The following is a 24,198-nucleotide window of genomic DNA, read 5'->3' as shown; positions in this document are numbered from 1 at the left end:
TGAACAAGGATTCACCAAGGGGGAGCTCAAAACACAGTGTGTTTAAAAATTAAACCCTGTTACAATAAGACCAGGTGAAGACAGTAAAAGACCCCTAGACACCTTTCTCACCTGGTCGTAACACTACAACTGCACCTATGTCTGGAAGCAACTGGTTTGTGCGGAAGCCTTGAAGTCAGCAACAAGTCCTTCAGCACCTATCACACCCTCCCTGTAAATTTTTGCAACTTGAAACAACTATAGAAAGTACTAAACACTCGGAGAATTGTAGCAACAGCCAGAAGAAATCAACCAGCAACTAACCCGTATGCAGTTGATGATCCCTTTCAGTTGTGCTGGTGGTAATCTTACCTGTTGCTGAACACGTGTTCAGCTGTGCAAGGTCAAAGGGAGAATGTTAGCTGGAGTATTGAGCTCCAAAATAGCATCAGTGGCATCAATGACGTCATGATCTGCCTGCTTTGCATGCTTCCAGCAAATGTTCACTGCGCGCACTAACGTCTGCAACAGCTTGGCATCTGGCACGTTTCACCCTACATGTGTGTGCCTGTGCCGGAGCTGCAGTTTTGAAGCTCTGAGGGCATTCATAGTGCCCAGAAAACAGGTGCTAATGAGCCCAATTTCTCACCCAATGTCTTCAAAGGTCCTTCATAAAACTGTCTTTGCTTTCAAGTAGCAAAAAAAGGTGTGAAGGACTGCAATTAAACATTATTCCAAATTACAAAAGATGAATAGTATTGCTATCACAATTAAAGAATGATACAAGAAACTTTGGAGTTCTGCAATACTAAACTGTATAATTCAGAATACTCAACAGAGGGCTGTGACGTGTATACTTCTTAAATAGATTAAGTTCTCTTTAATGATTCAGGTTGTAAAATCTTATCATCTCATTTAATAGACCCAAAGTTAAAGTTCCAATTTCAAACACTGACTTAACTTTTTGAAGTACAAATGTGTTCTTTTTGAAGAACAAACACAAACCCTCCACCTAACTTTGTTGTCATGTCAAAGACAGATCAAAGCCGAAGATCAACATAAATCAAATATCTTTTCAAGAACTGTTTGCTGTCAGACACTGCTATTATTGTATCAAAAAAAATAATTGATGCAGCAGAAAGAGAGAGATCAAAATACATCTTTGGGTTTAAAGTGACACAGAGTGGGTTAGCACACAATAGAGCAATACACTGACAAATTGGCCCCATCCAGGTCACCACTTGCCATTCTGGACATGCTTTCCCACACACATCAGCACATCGAAGCAAGCCTTTGGCTTAGAGGTCGCACTCCTACCTCTGAGTCAGAGATTTCAGGATTCAAACCCTGCTCCAGAAGGTTCCAGCAAGTGGGGATTGGAGCTCAGGCCTTAAATTCCAGGTTGCCATCCATGTGGGATAATCACATCCAGGGGGTATGAGTGACGCTCCCTTCATCATAGAGGTTGTGGGAGCCCATTAAACCCTCCCTCTCCCAGTGTCTGGTAGAATGATGGTTACAGCTACAGAGAGTGTGTTCACCTCTCGGTCAGATTTAATCAGCCTGTGAATTTTTCCACTACTTCACACTATTTGCCAACAGAATTGTGTGACGATACAGAAATAGCAGCACATTTTGCATGCATCTGTAACACTGGTACTTCCTTCCACCTCAATAACCATTCCATTACTTTTTACACAGACAGTTCAGTTAAGCTGTCTAACGTGACATGGTGCCATAGCAAAAGCATATTAGGTTTGTTTCTCTTCCATAAAATTGTACCCAATTTTAAAAATATTCTTCCTTTAGCACTGAATTAGGTAGGGAGATTGTGATGCATCTCGGATTACCCAACTGGAAAGTTTTATGGTGCGACTTGCCTGTGTGGAAGATTCTGTTTGATCCCTTTCAAACATTGAATAATAATTGTTTTTACCGTTAAAGGAACCCTATTACCAGTATGACCCGGACTTAGACTTTTCCTTCTTTAACTGTGACCCAAACCCCCAAAAATGATTTCTCAGTGGATCTGGGTATAGCAGGGATGGAAAGGATGGGCTCCACCATGTCACCATCTCCTGCAATCTCCCCAACTTCCACCACCATCCCTCATTTCTTGGTGCTAAGGGCAGTCAGCAGAGAGTGGGTCTGACCCTATGGGTGGTGTATGCAAATGATATGCAAATCCAGGGGAAAGTCTTCAACATTTTGTTCCAGGGACTTGCCCCCTTTGAATTCTGGATGCAGGGGCCAACTGTTAGGCCCAGGCAGCCAGCATTGACCTGATATCAGTGGTGGCCCTGGATTTCTTTTAGGAATGTGGGCCTGTGCATGTGCTCAGAAAGCCTGTTTTTGCGCAGGCCAAAGGGAACTGCTCATTCTTTTAAAATGTCCTTAAGTTTGGCAGTGAGCCAGGAGGCTGTCCATATGCCAAAGTGATAGTTGGCCTCCGCAGAACTCCACTCTCATTTACAGCGGTACTCTCCAGTGGAGGCTGTGGAGCTTGCTTCCTGTATTTAAGTAACCCCAAGGCTATATGGTCAGTTGGGTTTGATTACACTTCCATGCAGGCCTTGAATGGCCTACGGAAGCCACTGTTTCCCTCCCATTTTCAGCTGCTGGATGCCTTCTAAATAGGGACGTTGGCAGGTGAAATTTCCCCCAATCTTCCCATACCTAGCCAAAGAAAGAAAGAAAGACTTGCATTTATATAGTGCCTTTCAGGACTGTTGCATGTCCCAAAGCACTTTACAGCCAATTAAGCACTTTTTGAAGTGTTGCCATTCTTTCATATATTAGGGCCAGAATTTTATCCCAGTGATGGGCTGGAAGACAGGGGCCTTCTGTTAGACCCCCGGTGGAATTCCATGGTTGGCAGCCAATTACCTGCCCGCCGTCAGGAACACCGTCCCTTTAAGGGACAAGCGCCCAACTCCAGAGCTGCTGGCCAATCGGTGGCCACTGCCAATACTGCAGGAGGCCTGGAGCAGCGAAGGTGGAGGAGCCTCCGGGATGCAAGTTAATGGGGTCAGGCTAATAAACCTGACCTATTATAAAATTATGACAAACTACTTTTAAATGAGATATCCAGATTGATGTGAAGTAAAGCAAATAGACAATAAACAGCTTAAAAAAGCATCTTAGTGAAATGGGTTTCACAATTTTTTTTTCAAATAGTTTCGTTATAAAAAATAATCCTGGGAATTTGCTAACCAAGCCTGATATTCTGGTTGATCGGTCAAAGCCAAAAAGTAGATTAGAGCTAATTTAAGGAAAGTTCTCAGGATAATTTCTAGTGCTGAGAATCATTTAGAGGTGGATCTTGTTTAATTTTTCTGTGAGATACATCTCTTTGAAATCATTAGTTACCTTTCATCATTTTATAAAGAATCATGTATCAGTTCAGCGTGAGAACCCAATGGAAGTAACTGGCACACTCCACAGCTTTATTCAATAATATGTTTTAGCAGAACTTTATTTAATGTAACTTCACAAGTTTCCACCTAGATTGGATTGTGCCTTACATAATTACACTGCTCATTTTGTTTATCCAAGTTGTATTTGTGGTATTTCAACTGACTTGTATGCAATATGTCTTGTTATTACTGTGACTGGTTTCTATTTATTTAACTGAAATCTAGAGCAGGATTTTATCCTGCCCTTAGAGATGTGAATGGAGGTGAGGGGCACACAAAATGGCATGCGATGCCATCGGGCACCATGCCCGACGTTGTCTTGCCCCCATGCCATTTTGTCCAGGGTGGGGCAGACCAAGGACAGCCTTCCTGCCTAGAGGTCAATTGAGACCCTTAAGTGGCCAATTAATGGCCACAAGGTCAGCTTCCCACTTCAGCTCCCATTTTATTGCAATCGGAGGGGCCTGCTGCCACATAGAGACACCGCCAGGTGAGACCTGCTGGCCTCCTAGTGGGCTTGAGGAGAGGGGGGGGGGGTGGTTGGCTCCTCTGGGAGCCCATGGAGGATCCCCTGGCGGCGATGGCCACCCCCATGGCAAGACCACTCCCCTGCCCTCAGTAACCACCCCCCATCCCCTGACTGGGGCCTGCCTTACTGGCCCCAGAAAGCCTGACCCCACTTGCCTGCATCCTGGGGGCTCCTCCACCTTTGCTGCTCCAGGCCTCCTGCAGTGCTGGCAGTGGCCAACGATTGGCCAGCAGCTCTGGAGGTGGGAGCTTGTCCCTTAAAGGGACAGTGTCCCTGATGGCGGGCAGGTAATTGGCTGCCAATCATGGAATTCTACCAGGGGTCCGACAAAGGGCCCCCTGTCTTCCAGCCCGTCACCGAGATAAAATTCCGGTCCTAATATATGAACGAATATTTTTTTAAACCGTTAGATCCAAAGCATAAGGCTAGCATGTTAATCTTGGGTGATGATATGTGTACGTTTTACCATGATAGGACGGGATGGGATAGTTTCAAAGGTCCTCCTTTTCAATATATTGGTATAGATTTTGTCCAAGTGGATTTTACATGGATTTTAGAAAGGCATTTGACAAAGTCCCGCATGGCAGACTGGTCAGTAGATTGAAAGCCCATGGGATACAGGGGAATGTGGCAGGTTGGATCCAAAATTGGCTCAGTGAAAGGAAGCAAAGGGTAGTATTTGACGGACGTTTTTGTGAATGGAAAGCTGTTTCAGTGGCGTTCCACAGGGCTCAGTGTTGAGTCCCTTGCTGTTTGTGGTGTATATTAATGATTTGGACTTAAATTTGTGGGAGGCATGATTGGGAAATTTGCTGATGACACAAAAATTGGCCATGTAGTTGAGAGTGAAGAGGATGGCTGTAGACTCCAGAATGATATCAATAGCTTGGTCGAATGGGCGGAGAAGTGGCAAATGGAATTCAATCCGGAGAAGTGCGAGGTAATGCATTTGGGGAGGGCAAGTAAAGTGAGGGAATACACAATAAATGGAAGGATATTGAGAGGGGCTGAAGTGAGAGACCTTGATGTGTATGTCCACAGGTCCCTGAAGGTGGCAGGACAAGTAGATAAAGTGGTGAAGAAGGCATATGGAATGCTTTCCATTATTGGCCGAAGTATAGAATACAAAAGCAGGGATGTCATGCTGGAACCGGTTCGGCCACAGTTGGAGTATTGTGTACAGTTCTGATCGCCACATTACAGGAAGGACATAAAATAAAAGCAAAATACTGCGGATGCTGGAAATCTGAAATAAAAACAAGAAATGCTGGAAGCACTCAGCAGGTCTGGCAGCATCTGTGGAAAGAGAAGCAGAGTTAACGTTTCGGGTCAGTGACCCTTCATCGGAACTGGAAGGACATAGTTGCTCTGAAGAGAGTGCAGAGGAGAGTTACAAGAATGTTGCCAGGGCTTGAAGGTTGCAGCTATCAGGAAAGATTGGATTGTCTAGGGCTGTTTTCCTTAGAACAGAGGAGGCTGAGGGATGACTTAATTGAGGTGTATAAAATTATGAGGGGCCCAGATAGAGTAGACAGAAAGGACCTGTTTCCCCTAGCAGAGAGGTCAATTACCAGGGGGCATAGATTTAAGAAGGATTAAAGGGGACATGAGGAAAAAACTTTTCACCCAGAGGGTGATGGGAGCCTGGAATTCACTGCCAGGAATGCTGGTGGAGGCAGAAACCCTCAATTCTTTTAAAAGGTACCTGGACATGCACCTGAAGTGCTGTAACCTGCAAGGGTATGGACCAAGTGCTGGAAGGTGGAATTAGATTGGGCAGCTAGTTTTTTTGGCCGGCACGGACAAGACGGACTGAATGGCCTCCTTCTGTGCTGTAACTTTTCTATGGTTCTAAGTGGGAAGGCTATTTAAAATAGATAGGTTAGTAAGGACTAGAGGACATAAGTGTAAGTTACAAAGCATAAAGTTCGATGTTAGGTGGTACTTTTCGCAGAGTGTCATTGACCTCTGGAATAAGTGGTCAGCATGTGCAATGAGTGCTGATTTATTGCAAACATTCAAAAGGGAGCTGGACAAGATGTGGGACTGGCAAACATAGCTACATATAGAAGATAGATAGACCAGTGACGGCCAACGTCATCACTCCCAGTAATCTCCTGGAGTGAGCTTGCAGGTCAGAGAGGAATTTCCCAGTTTCTTTTTCCTAAATTGGCCTAAGTGTTTTTCCCTTTTGTTTTGAATCACCCAGGAGATTGCATGACTACAGGGTGGGGAAGGTGCAGACTGAAATTATGGTATGCATAAATTACTCCATGCTGGGATGGGACATGCTCAATGGACCCGCTGATCTTTTTTTGTCCTTTCTCATACATACATTTTGTAAGTAGCATCAAGAAAAACTGGATTTGCATTGAAACAAATCAAACTTGTTCCTAGTTTAGAAGTTCCAAATTCATGATCCAGCCTTACAATAGCATGCCGCTACCTAGCATGAAAATCCAAATGCAACATATTGGGGTGGACTTCCAAAGCCCTATTGTTTTATGATGTTGCAGTTTCAATGGAGGTGCAGGTTTTTAATGTTTGCTTTGAAGACATTTAGCCTTACCCTGTCCCGACTTCCCGTCCACCCAACATTCCTGTCTTGTATCTTATCAGATGTGTAATTTCTGAATCACATCTTCCAGCAATTCTTTATGATCTGGTAATGTGGCATGATAATGTGATGTTATATAATGTCTTTAAAGCAGGAAAACATCCCAAGGCACTTCACTGAAGCATAATAGGACAAAAGTTGATAATGAGATTAAGAAGGCAATATTAGGAGGGGTGGCTCAAAACTTGGTCAAAAGATAATTTTGAAGGAGAGTCTTAAGGCAGGAGAGAGAGGTGGAAAGGTCTAGGAAAGTAATTCCAGAACTTCAGGCCTAGACAGCTGATAGCACAGTCACCAATGGTGGGGTAAAGGGAATGCGTAAGAGCCCAGATTTGAGGAACGCAGAGCTTTTGGAGGGTTGTGGGGCTGGAGAAGGTGACAGAGGCTTACAGTTTTAGTGGGATGGCATTCTACACCTAACTGCATAAGGGAATCCTCACTGCTGATTAGTGAATCTCCTATGTAGTTGGGCATGGTGAGTGGACTTGCTGTGTGATTTTTGTCTGCACCATTTTCCACTATGACTCATTTGTGTCTATTTCGTATCCCCAGATTTGTCTGTCTTTGATGACATGTATCTTTGTTGCAATGTCTGTATCTGCTACTCACTCTGTTCGTGCTTGCTTTTGTTTGTGCTCTGATGTGGTTTTAGGGGTAATTGTCTCGGTATTTTATATATCTGTGTTAATGATAAGTTATCTCTTGTTTTTGTGTGTTGATGTTTGGGTGGCTGTGCATCACCAATTTCTTTAACTTTCTGTTTATTAAAATGATGCCTGGCTGAATGTGCATTGTTGATTTTTGTACCTTCTGACACTGCTGCTGAGGAAGAAGCACTAAGTACCAAGGCGTAGGGCAGGCTGAAAATGCCGAGAACACAGAAAAGCTGGCGGTGAAAGGATGAAAAAAAATTCAAGGGGAGAAAAGGAGATAAAGTAATGAGGCTGAGTTAAAATTGGGTATGTTAATTAGAATTAAAGAAAAGCAAAATAAAAATGAAAGATGCAAAGTAGGGAGAATAAGAAAATGAAGATGGGTGAAGAGAAGTGTTTGAAATGTCCTGTTTTTTTTAAAGGAAGCAAATGTTTTTATCATTCCATTTGTAAAGCTATTAGATGTCTGCAAAGTGTTAATACTGTTGCATTACTGTTTGTTTTAGTGTTACCACGTGTGAGCTCAAAAACTTGGCTTGCCCAGTAAGTTTGTAATTCTCTAGAGTCTAAAGGTTAAAATGTGGACTGCTACTTAAAAACACCTCCAGACTTGATCATCTCAATGGTCTCCATTAAAATATTGTTCATTACTGTCAATTTTCTGTCATTATTTCCCTTCCGTTCCTCTCCTGAAGGCATTGATCTCTTGCTGGGGCATGCTACTATGGGTGCCATACACTCCAGTATCTTGCCCAACTGACAGTTACTCATGTGTACACCTTGTCAAAGTGTGCAATCCAACTGTTGGGGTGGGGGCGGGGAGGCATCAAAGCCAAATCTCATATTCATATTGTCCACACGTGCATGATTACAGCAGCAGTCACTAGATAGTGATCGAAGAGTGAGATTGCTACCCAACATTTCCCCTTCTTAACCCCATGACATCTTGAGGCTAATTGTAGAGGTCATACCACTACACCAATCCACTCAAGTTCAAATCCAGGGCTTTCCTGAACTTTTCTCAGATGCCGGCAGGGATCACTTTTTTCTCGAAGCAAACTTTTCTCTGGTCAGTTCTCAATCTGACTTTAAATAATAATCATTAATTTGATTACTGAAGGAATAATGGAAAAATACATTCCAGAAATGCTTTCAAAAAGATGCATAAAATTACCTTCACACAATCTGTGAACGACAATATCTTCAAAATATTTCAAATCTTCATAGGATGGCACAGTTATCATGTAACTAGCAGAACCAGCGATCCTTAGCAATGATTCCTTCTGTGCGTCACCAATTCCTACAGCAAAAACTGTGATGCCATTATTCCTCAGGGTCTGTGCAGGTACTGCAGCATCATCAGTGCTTGCCCCATCTGTAAGCACTACAACCACTTTGTTCACACCGGGTCGTGCTCCTTGTTGGATACTCATGACATCATCGTAAATGTGAAGGAGAACATTGCCAGTGGAGGCAGTTCCACCCAAATAAGGGGCCAGGCTAATTGCTTTCCGGAGATTAGTACCTGAATCAAAAGCATCAAGGCCATAAATTGTCTTGGATCTGCTGCCGTAAATCACAAGGCCAACTTGGGTAATGTCTCGATTAATCTCAAACTGCATGATGGCACTTTTCATAAAATCTTTCACCTTATCAAAATTGCCCTTTCCAACTCCAGCAGATGCATCCAAAGCAAAGACCAGATCTAGAGGCTGGGACAAGCATCCTGCACAGAGACATAAATAAACACAGAATTAGAAATTCCCACTGAGGTAATGGTTTCCATCGACCACCCCATTCCAGAGGGAGGGAAAAAAACAAGGTGGCAGTGCAAAGCACTGGAGAGAATTCGACACCTGTTTTCCATTGTATTAGGACAACAATAACAAATCGCATTTATACAACATCATTAATGTAAACACTATCCGACGGTACTTTCCAAATAGGTAGAAGGTAAACAAACATCAAGCCAGAAAGTGGAAAGGTAAGGAGGTGTGACTCAAATCTTTGTCAAATTGGTGGATTTTGAAAAGGTTTTTAAAAGAGGGAAGGGAGGCAGAGACATTTAGGGAATAAATTCCAGGCAGTCGGATCCAAATGGCTGAATGCTCTGCCACCAATGGTGGAAGTGGAATAAAAGAATGGAGAAGGCACAAAAAGCCAGGGTCAGTGGGATTGAGAGTTTGAGGGGGGCTTCAGAGCTGGACAAGATGACAGAGATAGAATGCGGTGAGGCCTTGGAGTGGTTTAAAGACAAGGGATGATGGGCATTCAGTGCAGGTCATATGGACAGGGGTATGTGGGGCAGGATAAAAATGATACAAGTTTTCAACAAGTTATGGTCATGAATGGTATTGGGTGGGAGGTCTGAAAGGACAACATTGGAAGAATAAATTCTAATGGTAATGATGACATACATGAAAGGTTTCAGTTATGAATGGGCAGAGATGGGCGGAGGCAAACAATGTTGAGAAGGTGAAAACAGGTGCTGTTATGGAAAGGATATGGCATCAGAAACTAAACTCGGGTCAAACAGAACCCCAAGGTGCAAACTATGTGGTTGAGATGGTGCCTAGGGAAGGGAAAAGAATCAGTGGCAAGGAGGTGAGGTTTACTCTGGTGTCTGAGGACGATGCCTTTGTTTTCCTTTGTTGACCAAGAGAAAGTTGTGATTCATCCAAAATTGGATACTGGACAAGCTGTCTGACCAGCACCAAAACATCTGAGGGATCGAGGCATTCATCTGGAAGCTAAGCGCAAGATGATAGCTGATGTTACCAAGGTGAGGAAGAGGAGGGAGCCAAGGATATATCTATGGGCACTCTGACAGCGACAGTCAATGTGGAGAGGGGAAGGAGATGCACTTTGCTGGAGGTGCTTGAGCTACATTCAGGTTGATAGGAATATATCATATAATCATATGAAGCTGGATGACAGAGGGAACATGTAAGAGGAGGATGGTGTAATCAGCCATGTAAAATGCTGCAGAGGCCGAGGAGAATGAGTTAGGAAAAGCATCACTGTCGCACAGGACATTGTTTGAGACTTTGGTTCGAGTCGTTTTGATGTTATAAGGAGGTCAGAAGCCAAATTGAAGGAATTTAGGCAGCAAGTTATGGGAGAGATGGGAGGCAACGACAAGTACAAGGGCCTTGGAGAGGAACAGAATGTCGCAGATGAATTGATATGTGGCAATAGTAGAAGGGTCAAAGGTGAGTTTTTGAGAAGGGGTTTTTGAAGGATAACTTTTGTACTCAGACCACTTGCTAAAACAGATTGGATCTTTCCCCAGGATGTTTGCAACTCAATAGCTTTACTGTTCTGTTTGGAGTTCGTAACAAAAACTGTGAAGCACATTCCTGGCATTTTCCAATAATGTGGGTGCTACAAAGCGTTGTATGTTTTGTCTCACAGAAAGCATATTTTGTCTAATAGAGACAAGGTGATGAGATGTAAATCAAAAAGTAGTGTATTATGCAGTGCGTTAGGGGTCCCTAAAATTTTGATGTTAGTTGCAATATTCAAAACCTTCAGCTTTTACTGTCAATAAAGTGGATGTGTACACTATAATATAAAATAGAATACAGTTAATTCAGTGGTGTTGATTAAATGTTGTAATTTGTATCTTTTTCCTTAAAGAAAAGTCCTTTCTTGTTAGGTTCCCTGCACTTTGCATCATTCCCTGGCTGATAGGGTAAGCAGAAGCCCAGCTCCTTGGGTTCTGTCAGTAAAGTTCTTTAAGAACCCACCACAAGTACAGTAGGTCTTCCTCTCTCCCTGCAGAGAAACAGTTTGCCTCCATATTGTGCTTCCACCTAACAACTTAGCTGAGCTAAATAAGTTATTGTGTGTGGGACTGATTTTTCATACACTGAGTTCATGGTACAACATATCTGTGCACCCATGTTCTATGTTACTGTGCTGCTATCAGCCAAGGCAAAGGGATGGACAAATTTAGGAAAGTGTACATGCCTTGATTATCAATGCTGCAGATTTTTGTTCTGAGTTCAGGAATCTTATTCAGAAGGTTCTGGGGATCTGAATATGTGACAGTACGCTGTGGATTTCCAGTAATTCCATCCAGTTCCGACTGAAGACTCTCACTGCCAATTGCAAGAAGGACGATCTCTCGCTCTCTGGCATACTTGGCTGATTCAGCAACTGAATCTTCTGCTTTTGAGTCAGTTAGCAGAATTAAAACATGGGGATGATCTTCCTGAGCATGTGTAAATGTCGAGCGAGTTTTAAATCCAAACTGGGTAAGGTAACGCAGAGCTTTGCCAGTCTTTGTGTTTCCCCCTCTAAAACGCATTGAATCGATCTTTTTAACAACATCCGATACATCCCTGTGCTGTCCCATTGATAGCTCCATTTGGACACCATCACTGAATTGCGCCACTCCAACACTGACTTGACTATCTGCAGTCAGCACAACCTGAAGAAACCTTTTCACAAATGCTTTGTACTGAAGAAATCTTTCAAGTGTCGTTTTGGAGGAGCCATCAATTAGCAGCAAAAGATCTACATTGCAGTCGAGACCTTGCTGTGAAGCTGTTAAATTAAAAAATATATATTTAAATACATTTGATTAGCAGTACCATGTATGGAAAAGCTTTAATTCATTCTATGAACATCATTGATACTTTCTGTGCATTCACAAAAGGTGATTTTTTACACTAATGAAGATAGCATACACAGGTGAACTGTCCATCAACAAATCATCAATATCATCAGCAGTACAGCTGGTGGGCAGCCATAAAGACGGGGCTAAAGTGTGGTGAGTCAAAGAGACTTAGTAGTTGGCAGGAAAAAAGACAGAGGCGCAAGGAGAGAGCCAACTGTACAACAGCCCCGACAAACAAATTTCACTGCAGCACCTGTGGAAGAGCCTGTCACTCTAGAATTGGCCTTTATAGCCACTCCAGGCGCTGCTTCACAAACCACTGACCACCTCCAGGCGCTTACCCATTGTCTCTCGAGATAAGGAGGCCAAAGGAAAAAAAACTCTGGAATAACCACAAATAGAATATTATATTACATGACATTCTTTATCATATAAAAGCACAATTGTTAGAATAGTGCGCGTGTGTCCAATTTATTTTTGCAGCTTCTGTTAAGGTTAATCTTCATTTTAATCCTTTTAAAACTGGATTTTCTACTGTTTTCTCAGACTTTGCAACACAGTTAGATTAGGATTATGAAAGTGTTCATTCAGACTCCCTTATCCAATTTGTCAAGGTGCAGTGTCAAATTATTGACTGTCTTTCAGTCTTATCCATTATTGAAGTTTCACTTTGTAATATTAGCCTGAGAAATAATGCAGAATTTTTGAGAACAGAAATGCGTATTTTTACAGTTAAAAAGGTCACTAAATAAAAGATAAATTGGTGAAAACACAAAACATTATAAACTTGTACTTAAAAGAATTCCTTCTCTCAAAGGGTTAATGTGGTGATTGTTTTCTAACTAGCATTGCTCCCGTGACTGTTTAAAAATAATGGTGTCAGACCACACATTGATAAGCATTCAGCTGGCAGACATACAGGCAGAGTACAGTTAGGTACCGATAGATAAGCAGATAAGACAAGCAGGTGCTGATCAACCAGATGCATGTGGTAAGACAGTATTCTTATGATCAGTAGGTACAGATGATAACACATTGAGCTTGTTTGCCAAGAAATGCTGTGCTCGGATAAAGGTCATACCTGGCTAAGGATTTCTCTAAACCATACAGAAAACAAGTTGGTCTAGTGGCAGTCAATGGTATATGGCCTGTTACTGAACTGATGATACAATTGGGGTAGTTACCTGCCATCATCCACTGGTATCGCATGATGGAAATTCAGGCATGAGCGACACACCATTCATTTAAGTGGAAATCAGAAAATGACTTCTCATACACAGTTCCAACTGATATCATATTAGACTATATCGTGGTATTTAAATGATGATAATCTAATGATCAGTTCTCCTCTGCGTTAACTATGGCTGCTGATACAGTGGTTTTTAAGTAGGATACCAGTAATAGCAGTAAGCTGTGATGGTGCTCCAAATGGAAGCATCATCGGAAGTTTGAAATTAATTTTATATTTTTTGTGATAATTTCCTGAATTTTATATTACATCTACGATCACTTTTGTTACCAGTCAATCACAGACACATACTGATTGCCAGGCGCATTGCAGCAATAAAGCCTTTACAAGCCAGGCTCCATTCACTGACTGAAAGGGCAGGAAACTGCCCTCCTCTTACGGTAGTGCTAATGCTGCTCAAGCTGGTCATGAGGACTATGTATGACTACATGCTGGAATGATCCATCCACCAATTCTCACGTCCTCCTTGCCGGTGTACCAGGTAACCACCCAGTGAGGTTTATATTTACCTTCAGTTCTTGGGCAATAAACTTACGGAGCAAAACGCCCACTCATTACAGAATCTGCCCAATTGTCATTTCACTGAAATCAATGGCAAAGCAGGTAATTTCTGATGTAAACAAACTGGATGCATTACAGTTTCCAACATGGCATGCAACTTCCCAGGATCTTTTCAATATTGGTATCGTTGATGAGGTTAAACTGTTCAACTTGCAACTATGTAAAAAGGTTATTCAAATGTAGGATGATACTAAAACAGCCTCAGGTTCGCAAACTGCTGCCACGTTAAGTAGTGCCACCGCTGTTGGCAACTTCTTTGGATTGGCATGCCCTTTTAAAGGCACGAATAACTGGGGAAAATGTAATACTTCCATCAAGATTTGAAACTCCAATATTTCAGGCATCAGAAATTCTACAGAGCTTGAATTGTTCTAAATGAATGCAAGTATAGCAATTCCAAAGTGCCATTCTCAATCAGTGTTGGTGCATAACTCTTGTTCAAAGTACAATCCTCAAGATGACAAATTAGATATGCAGCTATTCAAAAAATAATGAGCTGGGTTTTACGAGTGGACAGGAGTTGGCCACTAACGTAAAAGTTGGTAGCGAACCCACATCCGCCCAGCCTGGGAATCCGACCCAGTTTTTATGGGTGCCCGGGCTTTAATTGTTCCGAGGCGGGACTTCCACCCGCATGACGGAGGAAGTCCCGCCTCATTGAGCTGCCGGCCGATCATTGGGCCAGCAGCTCTCAGTCCAAATAGCGCTACCGGGAGCGGTGGCCACTGCTGGGACTGCATCCCAGTCGAGGACACGGAGCCAGACCATGGTAAGTTTGGTCTGCCTCGCCGGGCAGATCGGTTGCGGCCTGGCGAGGCAAGGGTGGTCGTTTGGGGGGAAGTGGGGGGGGGGCGTCTTGGGTCCTGGGGGTGGTTGGGGAAGCAGGGGCAGCCCTCAATTGGGCACCCTGTCAGCCACCCCCCCCAGTGCACTGGAAGGCCGCCAGGCATAACTAAAGGACCTCGATTGGCCTGGGGTAATTGACTGTTTCTCACCCCCCCCACCTCACGGCCCACGTAAAGTGGGACAGAGACGGGAGCGGGCCAGGAAGGCCTCCCGGAGTCTCCCGCTCCATTTTATGCCACCCCCACGCCCCCACCCGCCACCATCTGGCTCACTGGGGTGGCATAAAATTCCAGCCAATGAATCAACTGAGGGTTTATGAAGAATTGATTATCTCAGGCAAAACTTGGAGATGCCAATTCAATTGATTCCTACTTGTATGTAGCCTCCAGTAACAACAGTGTTGAAAGAGGTACCGATTTAAGAAACTGAAACAGCAAGAGAATAGCATGAAAATATCTATGCACACATCTAGTGAAAATATCAAAGTAAATGTGAAAACAATTTACCACAAGTAAAATCTCCTCCAAATGCTACAGGGCAGACACAGTGGTACTTTTCAAAGTCTTCTGAGATACATGTGCCTCCATACTGACAGGGCTGTGAATCACAGGGATCTGTTAAGGGTTTTAGATGAACGTTGTTAAGATTTTCACTGTTACTAAAAATGATTAACTATTTGAATAGAAAGCAATGGAAATAGTTGATAAACATCCAAAACAACTAATTGTACAAACCCACAATAAATAAAAAGCATCTCAGAAAATGTATCTATTACCTATAATATAAAAAGACACAAGTGTGCATTTTTGTCATTCACATCACACCTTGTTAATTAGAGACAATCCTTTTGCAATTAATTGACAAATTTCTTGCAACAATTAAAAAAAGCTAATCAACAACTATATAGAAAAATGCTCCCACCAACAGAAAATACATTAGCACTCAAGCAAAATGTGAGTAGCCTATAACTTAAAAAATATTCTGAGCAATCTCATTTAGTAAAAGCTAGACATTTTATCCTCATCCTAACCTGCAGCATGAAGAGCAACTAAACATTAATTGACCCCATATACATACGAACGTACGAATTAGGAGCAGGAGTAGGCCGCTCGACCCCTTGAGCCTGCTCCACCATTCAATAAGGTCATGGCTGAACTGATTACTCCACATTTCCACCTACCCCTGATAACCTTCCACCCCCTTGCTTATAAAGAATCTATCTACCTCTACCTTAAAAATATTTAAAGACTCTGCTTCCACTGCCTTTTGAGGCAGAGAATTCCAAAGACACACGACCCTTTGAGAGAAAAAAATTCTCCTCATCTCTTGTCGTAAATGGGCGACCCCTTATTTTTAAACAGTGACCCCTAGTTCTAGATTCTCCCACAAGGGGAAACATCCTTTCCACATCCACCCTGTCAAGGCCCCTCAGGATCTTATATGTTTCAATCAAGTCGCCTCTTACTCTTCTAAACTCCAGCGAATACAAGCCTAGCCTGTCCAATCTTTCCTTCTAAGACAGCCTGCCCATTCCAGGTATTAGTCTAGTAAACCTTCTCTTTACTGCCTCCAATGCATTTACATCCTTCCTTAAATAGGGAGACCAGTACTGTACACAGTACTTCAGATGTGTTCTCACCAATGCCCTGTATAGCTGAAGCATAACCTCCCTACTTTTGTATTCAATTCCCCTCGCGATAAATGATAATTGTACAGTTCTCTCATTAAGCAATTAACTTTGATTGACTTGATGCTCTTCTTTACTTAAAAGCAATCAGACTTTGTAAGAGTACAGGTGCAATTCAGAGACAGAATAATACATTGTATATTACATGGTATGACAGCCTTATAAAATAATAAATTATGCAAATACCACATGCAATACCAAAAGATCTGCTAGCATAAATAAGGATCACTAATTCCAGCTTAAGAAACTGAGATTTTTTGGGGTCTCTTTTCAGGTTTTATTTTAAGAATGTGCTTAGTTACATTAATTAGTTCTCATGGCTTTAAAACGCTAGACCAATTACACACCGATGCACTTTTAGAATAATAGTCTTGTCCTTATAAAACAGCTGCCAGCAATGCTATACAAGATACAGTAACATTTAATAAGATATTTTACCACAATCTTCTTTTACATCACATTTAGATTAATTAAAAGGAAAGTATTTCAACTTAAACAACAAAATTGATCATATTACCAGGATAACATATGGGAATATTTATTTCAACAATACATACCTGGGCAAGTTGTTCTGTAACATCGAGCAAGATGTGTCTTATAAATTCGCTTCCAACTGCAAAGAAATATGGTGAGCAATTATCAAGTTATTTTCATGCACAGAATGTTCAATAATAATGGAATATCTAAAGTTTAGTACCCTCTTTAAATTATAAAATCACCTCCAATGAAATATAACTTAGTTCCCTTACTTGTCCCTTTCCTAAATTTATTTATGTTGTAGATTTTGCAATAAAAAAACGTTTACAACTATGTTGTTCAGCAAAAGGGAAATGTAGTGTTGTTCTGATGAATGTATTAAGATGGGCCAAAAGGTCTCCCTCCTCCATAAATATCTGGTGAGCTTTTGAATTTATGTTTAAGACTTCTTATTTAATGTCTTTTGAAAATACATATACAATGCATCCACTGTATACTCTTTACTTATACTTTAAAAAAAAAATTATACAATGGCCCAGACTTTGCAGTAGTAATGATGGCTAAACTATCAGCTTTGGCCATCATTACTCGTCTGAAACTTAAAGCACTTTCTGGAGGCCACACATGCGCAGTTCAACACAGAAATCCAAAAGTTGCTGTCAGTGAATTTATGCTTCTCCATAAGGTGCGTTGTTGGAGTCCCCGCAGACTGCAACCAATTAGAAATCACTGAACTGACAAGACCTTGCCCTTTTGCACCATTAGTCTTGCTGTAGTTTAGTTTAGTTTAGAGATACAGCACTGAAACAGGCCCTTCGGCCCACCGAGTCTGTGCCGTCCATCAACCACCCATTTATACTAAACCTACACTAATCCCATATTCTTACCACATCCCCACCTGTCCCTATATTTCCCTACCACCTACCGATACTAGGAGCAATTTATAATGGCCAATTTACCTACCAACCTGCAAGTCTTTTGGCTTGTGGGAGGAAACCGGAGCACCCAGAGAAAACCCATGCAGACACAGGGAGAACTTGCAAACTCCATACAGGCAGTACCCAGAATTGAACCTGGGTCGCTGGAGCTGTGAGGCTGCGGTGCTAACCACTGCGCCACTGTGCCGCCCACTGTAAAAACCCTTGAAAAGGTTACACCTTGTTAAATGAAGTGTAACTGGGCTTTTAATGGTGTACTGAGTTCATAATTACTGCTGAAATGCCTCAATGGCCCTGAAAAACTATTATATTTGTGAAATGTTAAATTTCTCCATTATGTTAAACAAAATCCATATATTTTTAAAACAATGACTTTTTTTAAAAAAAGTTTATGATATTTCAGCTTCTACCTTAATCCCAGTGTATATCCCAATCTGTATTTTGCTTTCTGTAAAATTATATTAAAAAGTGCTTTTACAGTCCTGGTTTGCTGTCTGTGAGAATACTTCAATGTAACAGCTGCTTACCCCACTTGATGACAACACTGTTTTTGGAGACCCTGGGGATCCCCTTGACTTGATGCCAGAATCAAACTAATTTTGGGAAAGAGGAAATCTACATCACAGAGATGTCTAAATTTTCCTTCAAGTCGTAACTTGACTGTGAAATCTAGGGTCAGTATGTCACTTCTCCAAAAAACAATTCTGTTATATTGTTGGATAGAACTTGCCTTTAACAAGTCATTGATGGCTGTCATGATTATCCCACGCTCCTCTAATTATTCAGTAATGTGATCTTGAATTATGGATTCTAAGAGTTCAACCACAGCTTAGATTAGTAGGTTAACAGCTACCCGGTTAACTCTGCTGTCCCTTCTTGTTACATTATCTACCCTCCAGGTCTGGCCACAATTTTCCGATCTAAGGAGGATAGTAAAATTGTGCTGAGAACCTCTGTTATCTCCACTCTCACTTCCTTCAACTACTTAGGGTGCCAGCCATAAAGACCCATGACTTATCCATCTCAACTTCTGCTAATCATTTCAAAGGCAAAAATTCCTTTTCTACCGGTTTCTCTAACAAATGCTCCAGGCTCCACTCACACTGCTCAGGCTTGACATGATAGTAACCATTGACCACTTTGTGAACGTAAGCAGGATCAATCTCTCTTTAGATAACAATGTGTGCTCCAGTGCTTTACAGCTCTTATTTTCTTGTCATTGTGTCGTTACAGGAAAAAAGTTACTAACCTATAATAAGGACACAATGTTGAGAAAGGCCCACCATATCCATTTGATCCCTTCCAACACATGAAGTTTCCTTTAAATTCCTTCACTGTTTCAAGTGACTTGCGTTGACAGAAGTGGGATTCAAGTTTACAAGCTGAAAGGAAGGAAGTATATTGCAAACTTTAAATTGTACTTCTGCAAATGTTTGAAGATTAGTTATTAAAATTAAAAGCTTTTCTTACAAGGAAATGCATACTTTAAAAAATTGGGGAAGCACTCTCTGCTGAAAACATTCCCCAGGCTTTCCTTCCCCTTTAATAAGTTCAACTAGTCCAATTTACAGATATTCAAATATCATAGATGGTATTGTTAATTGTATATTAATTGTGTTTAATAGTTTGCAAGTGTTGGGCATTAACTAGGGATTCACTTGAGCCTCTATAAAAATAGACACAGACTAAAACTGTGGCTGTTGGGTTAGGAAGTATATGCTTGTAATGTGTAACTCTGTAAATAAACACAAAAGTGTGTGAAGATTGGCTTTAGTTCTATCCTCACCAACTGGCTTTCTGGAACAGGTATGAGGTCTTTTTCCCAGATAGCAATAGGAATCTGACAATGATTTAGACTGAATTTGTATTAGCTAAGTACTTCATCTGAAGTGAGCACCTGATATCAATCTGAAAATGATGGAGTGTTTACATAGGGGCTGATTTTCAATTATAGTGCACAAAGGGTGAGGAATGAGTGAAGTGATCACACCCCCTGTCCAATGGCACTGGCGAGAAGCCTAAACCATTTTCCTGGTTCATTTTGTTCAGTGCTCAATGGGAACTGATAGCCAGTGTGGGATGGGATATCTGATGGCTACTCAGCGAGTCAATCTCAAGTTAAAGGGGTGTGGCGGGAGACAATCCTGGGGACCGGCAGCTGAGCTGCCAGCAGTGAGGGTAGGGGAGGGGGATATTTTGGTATGGTCAGGAGTTGTATTTGTGCTCCTCCTGACTGCACAAAAGTCAATGGCAACAAGGCGCTTGCCCATTTTCGGAGCTCCACCTACTGTTGCCTGAAAATTACACCAGTGCCCTACAGTGTTGAGCCCAATTTAAATATTTAATGAAGGCTTGTTTCAGGCACAATAAAGTATTAAGGTCCTATCCATGAGTTAGACTTTAAAAACTGCTTGCCACCCACTTTCTCAGCGTGAATGGGGCAATAGACAGATGTAAATCACCCCATAGATTATTTTACCATTCTATTCTACATAAAGTTGACACACTTTCTTGTGTTATGATATGCTTTAGAAAGCAGGCTATATTATAGGTTACATGATATTTGCAGACACATGCATTTTGGGTCTTGTACTGTTATGACAGTTGCACACTGTAGAGCTCCTGTATTATACGTAATAAGAAAGTAATACAAGAACCCGTCCCAATGGTTAAAGTTCTATTTGTGAAAACTGTGGATGACTTATTTTGTTGTGCTTTTATTATTCATCTTTGAAATTCAGTACAGTTTTTCAAAATGACAGTTAACGCGTGAAGAATGGAATAAAGATTTAATTTTAATATGTAGTGCTTAAACCGTATTCTAGAGTTATGAGTGCAGTGGCACTCCAGGCTGTAGGTTGTGATAGAGCACAGGTTGCTACATTTACACAATAAATTTTTAATTTTCCCTTCCCCATTTTTGTTCTTATATTTAAGCAGTTTGCAGATTACCTGGTGGAATAGCAGAGCAGACGTCAGAGTTGGTCAGTGTGCTGTACAGGCCATTGACAGCATCATCAAAGTGTTCTGCAAACAAAACATGGCTCTCTGTGGGTTCACTAGCCAGTGCGTACAGCTCGTCCCATCTGGCAGAAGAACAAGAGTTAGAGCAGAGCTCAATTGGACACGACCACACATTGATGCTTATTTAATTATTATTGGCTAGAACAGAAATAACAATCTACAATTTATAGTAGTTTTGCTATATTATTTGATAAGTAAATCCATTTTCAAATTAAAAGGTGGGAAATGCAAAGAGGTGATGCCATTATTTGGAAAAGAAACACAACTCGCAGTACAATACTTGCAGTTAACTTGGTTATTTAAGTTACTTGTCCCAACTAGTGAAACCAGTCATCTATGTCCAAATAAGAAGAAAAATCTCCATGCTCCATGAAATGCAAAGAAGCACCAACAAGAGCCCACTCATGGTTTAATCACCTAACCACAGAATAATTTCTCATCTTCCAATAAAAATACAAGAAAATTAAATTACAGTCATAAAAAAATCTGACTGCTTAACTTACTAGATGAAACGTTATTAGCTTACACACAGAATTTGGTACCTCAGGTACATTGGGGAAGGATCTCACAGTGAAAGGTTATTATCCTCAGAACCTATCCTGAGTTCTACAATGACCTCTTGGTCAATGACATTTTAATCAATCTCACATACCCATATGACTACAGTTTCAACACAGGCATCCATCTACCAGCCCAACTGAGAAGCAGTGTGAGAAAGTGCAACACTCCTCCAGGAGTAGTCACCTTGGTGTTACACTATTTTCACAAAATTATTCAGCAGCGAGTTTTGTAAATTTAATTTATTTTCAGCATGACCATTTTTTTAAGCGAACAGATAGATGAAAGGAAAAGAGTTTGACTCCAATATCATTAAAAGTCTAAAAGTAATAATTTCTCCAAATAGTAGCTGTGCCATTACGGGGCTGGAATAATCTTAGAAGCTAAAGTGTGAAATTTGCTGGGAAAATGATGCCCAATATTGGATGGGGAACCTATTTTGACAACCCATCATGCATACTGCTCCACACAGAACTTAAGGAACTTCCTCACCTTGGAAACTTGACTCCAACAGCAAACACAGTTATTCCAGTTTCTTTCACTTGTGTAGCTGCTTGTAGCACATTACCCTGAGATTTGCCATCAGTAAGAATGACAAGAATTCGAGGAATAGAGGAATTCCTTGAATCAGTAAAACCTTTCTGAAGAACATACTTCAAAGCCAGGGCTGTCTGTGTACTTCCACCTCTGAGTTAAGAAAGTAAATAGGATTAATGAAACTGGTGGTTAATAATACATGAAATGCTTTAATATTGTTGGTCCACTCAGTCCTATATTTATTCTCAGGTACAGTGATGCCTAGGAAACTATTATTGTTAATAACAAACAATTTGCTGATTTCATTAAAACTGCAATCACAGTGTAAATCTCAATGCAATGGGAATAAATATGACATTTGAAGCTTATCCAGCATTAAAAATGCTATTCTACTTCATCAGAAAATGTTCCAAACATATTTAACATGGACTTTTAAGGATCCTATATATGGTCATCTCTCTCAGTTTGAAATCAGCCACAAATCTGTTCTTAATTAAATATCAGATAAATAAATATCATTTGACTACAGGTATTAGAATGGATTTAAGGATTTTGTGCAAGTGCATTGGCTCTATGCCAACAAATTAATGCTAATAACCTTTTGTTTCTCAAAGGGAAGGCATCGGGCTTACTTTGTAAAAGAAAAATTATCTTCAGCAATTTACTCATAAGTGCACAAACCGCATTCACACATTTAACTATGATCTTTATGGGAGATAATTTGCACTTTTATCCATTTAAACAGTGTAGACTCCACATCTACTGTGGAATAAAAAATCCCAACTCCTGGTGCTTTAGACAGCTGAAAAGTGATTAATAGTGGTCTAGCGTAATGCACATTTCCTCCCCTCCTCCCCATAGGAAAAGTCATAGGCCCTAAATTTCCTTGGAACCTGAGGCACACTCCTGATGAAGAATGCATTGTGCATTCCTAGTAGTTTTAACTGAGTTAACGTTTTAAGGTTAATAAACTTACAGCTTTCTTGTTTAAAACCTGTCTGGTTGATTTCTTTACAATTACAATTAGAGAGCAGTGAGCAAGGACTCACTGAGGGGAAGCTAAAAACAGAATGTTTTAAAAGTTAAACCCTGTTACAGCCAGCCAGGAAAAGGCCGAGAGGGGAGCCCTAGACCCCTTCCTCACCCGGTCACAACAACGTGATAAATAATATGAAAGCAAAATACTGCGAATGCTGGAAATCTGAATTTAAAACAGATCATGCTGGAAATACTCAGGAGGTTAGGCAGCATCTGTGAGAGAGAAATAGAGTTAACGTTTCAGGTACATAATCTTTCATCAGAACTGGAAAAAGTTAGAGATGCAACAGGTTTTTAAGCAAGTACAGAGGTGGGGAAAGGGGAATATTTCCAGCATTTCCTGTTTTTATGATAAATAATATGTTGGGGGTTCAAATATTTGACTGTAGATATTAATAACAGTCCTTAAAGATCTATCAAATAATGTACTTTTGGGAAAAAGGTAACGTACCTAAATATAATTCTTTTAAGTTGTTCCTTTACTTCTTCCTTTGTCAAGTAGGAATTCAGATAAAATTCAAACTTAGGCAGTGAACTGTACTGGATTGCTCCAACTCTGACCTGCAAGAAGAAAATTGTTTAGTTCTAAAATGATTTTAGAATTAAAGGATTAACCTTTTTATTGGCTCATATCTTTCCTTATGAACTGAGCTCCAGTACGCTAAGGGGCATCGCCTGTGAAAGGTTTAATGATCAACACTGTTGCTATTGTACGGATTATAACCTATGCATAAATAATGAATACTGACAAGCAGTTGTTGGAATGGGAGGAGACTCTGTCTTTCCTAGACAGGCACATAACATGTGGATGCCAAAATATGTTTTGCTGAATTCCAAAGCATAACCATTGAAACACTGTTGAAATGATAGAAGCTCTTTTCTGGGCCTACATTACAACTAGAGCATGAAGTATACTCAGTCCACAAGGTGAGTGCCATCCCCCCAAGGTTTGAGGTCTATAGCTCCACTCTGGGTAAGCAAAATATCGCTAAGGGATTACACACTTTGCAAAGTGTGCCTACTTCAAGCTGGGGCTGCGACACTTTTGCTTGTGTTGATCTCTACATGTCAGCTTAAGGAGCACACCTCCAGAATGAAACAACTTTATAAAGTGCATGACAATTAATGGTACACTGCTAATGGGTATGCCCTTTTAAGGGAAATGTTTAGCCCAGAAGCAATTCAATTTCTTTTCATTTTACCATATTTCAATCACAGGAGAAACTAGACAAAGGGGAACTTCTGCGCACCACATGGACAGACCCATTATGGAAACTGTATTACATTTACACTTCCAATGCTATTTTCCAGTTGGTGTAAGCTAACATTTCACATCAGTGTAACATTCCATGAATAACGGTCAAACAGGTTTGACCCAGGGCTTAAAGAAAATTAATTTGCAAAGTTCAGTGACATTTCAAACAACAAAGTGAAGATTTTCATAGCAAGAGAACTTTCTGATAAT

The 24,198-nt window shown here is 41.0% G+C and overlaps 1 protein-coding gene across 1 annotated transcript in view; it reads right to left on the bottom strand.

The window, feature by feature from the left end:
- The window catches only part of vwa2 (von Willebrand factor A domain containing 2), an 83,082-nt gene that overhangs the window by 14,187 nt on the left and 44,697 nt on the right, over nt 1-24,198 (bottom strand). The window contains 8 exon segments of the mRNA XM_068053376.1: nt 8,369-8,920; nt 11,167-11,745; nt 14,981-15,088; nt 16,719-16,774; nt 18,826-18,958; nt 20,529-20,662; nt 21,651-21,845; nt 23,185-23,294. Coding sequence (XP_067909477.1) covers nt 8,369-8,920; nt 11,167-11,745; nt 14,981-15,088; nt 16,719-16,774; nt 18,826-18,958; nt 20,529-20,662; nt 21,651-21,845; nt 23,185-23,294 — 1,867 coding nt within the window.

This window comes from Heterodontus francisci, chromosome 20 (genome assembly GCF_036365525.1).
Source record: "Heterodontus francisci isolate sHetFra1 chromosome 20, sHetFra1.hap1, whole genome shotgun sequence".
In the NCBI taxonomy this organism is placed as follows: domain Eukaryota; kingdom Metazoa; phylum Chordata; class Chondrichthyes; order Heterodontiformes; family Heterodontidae; genus Heterodontus; species Heterodontus francisci.
This window is presented reverse-complemented; position numbering and strand designations above follow the sequence as displayed.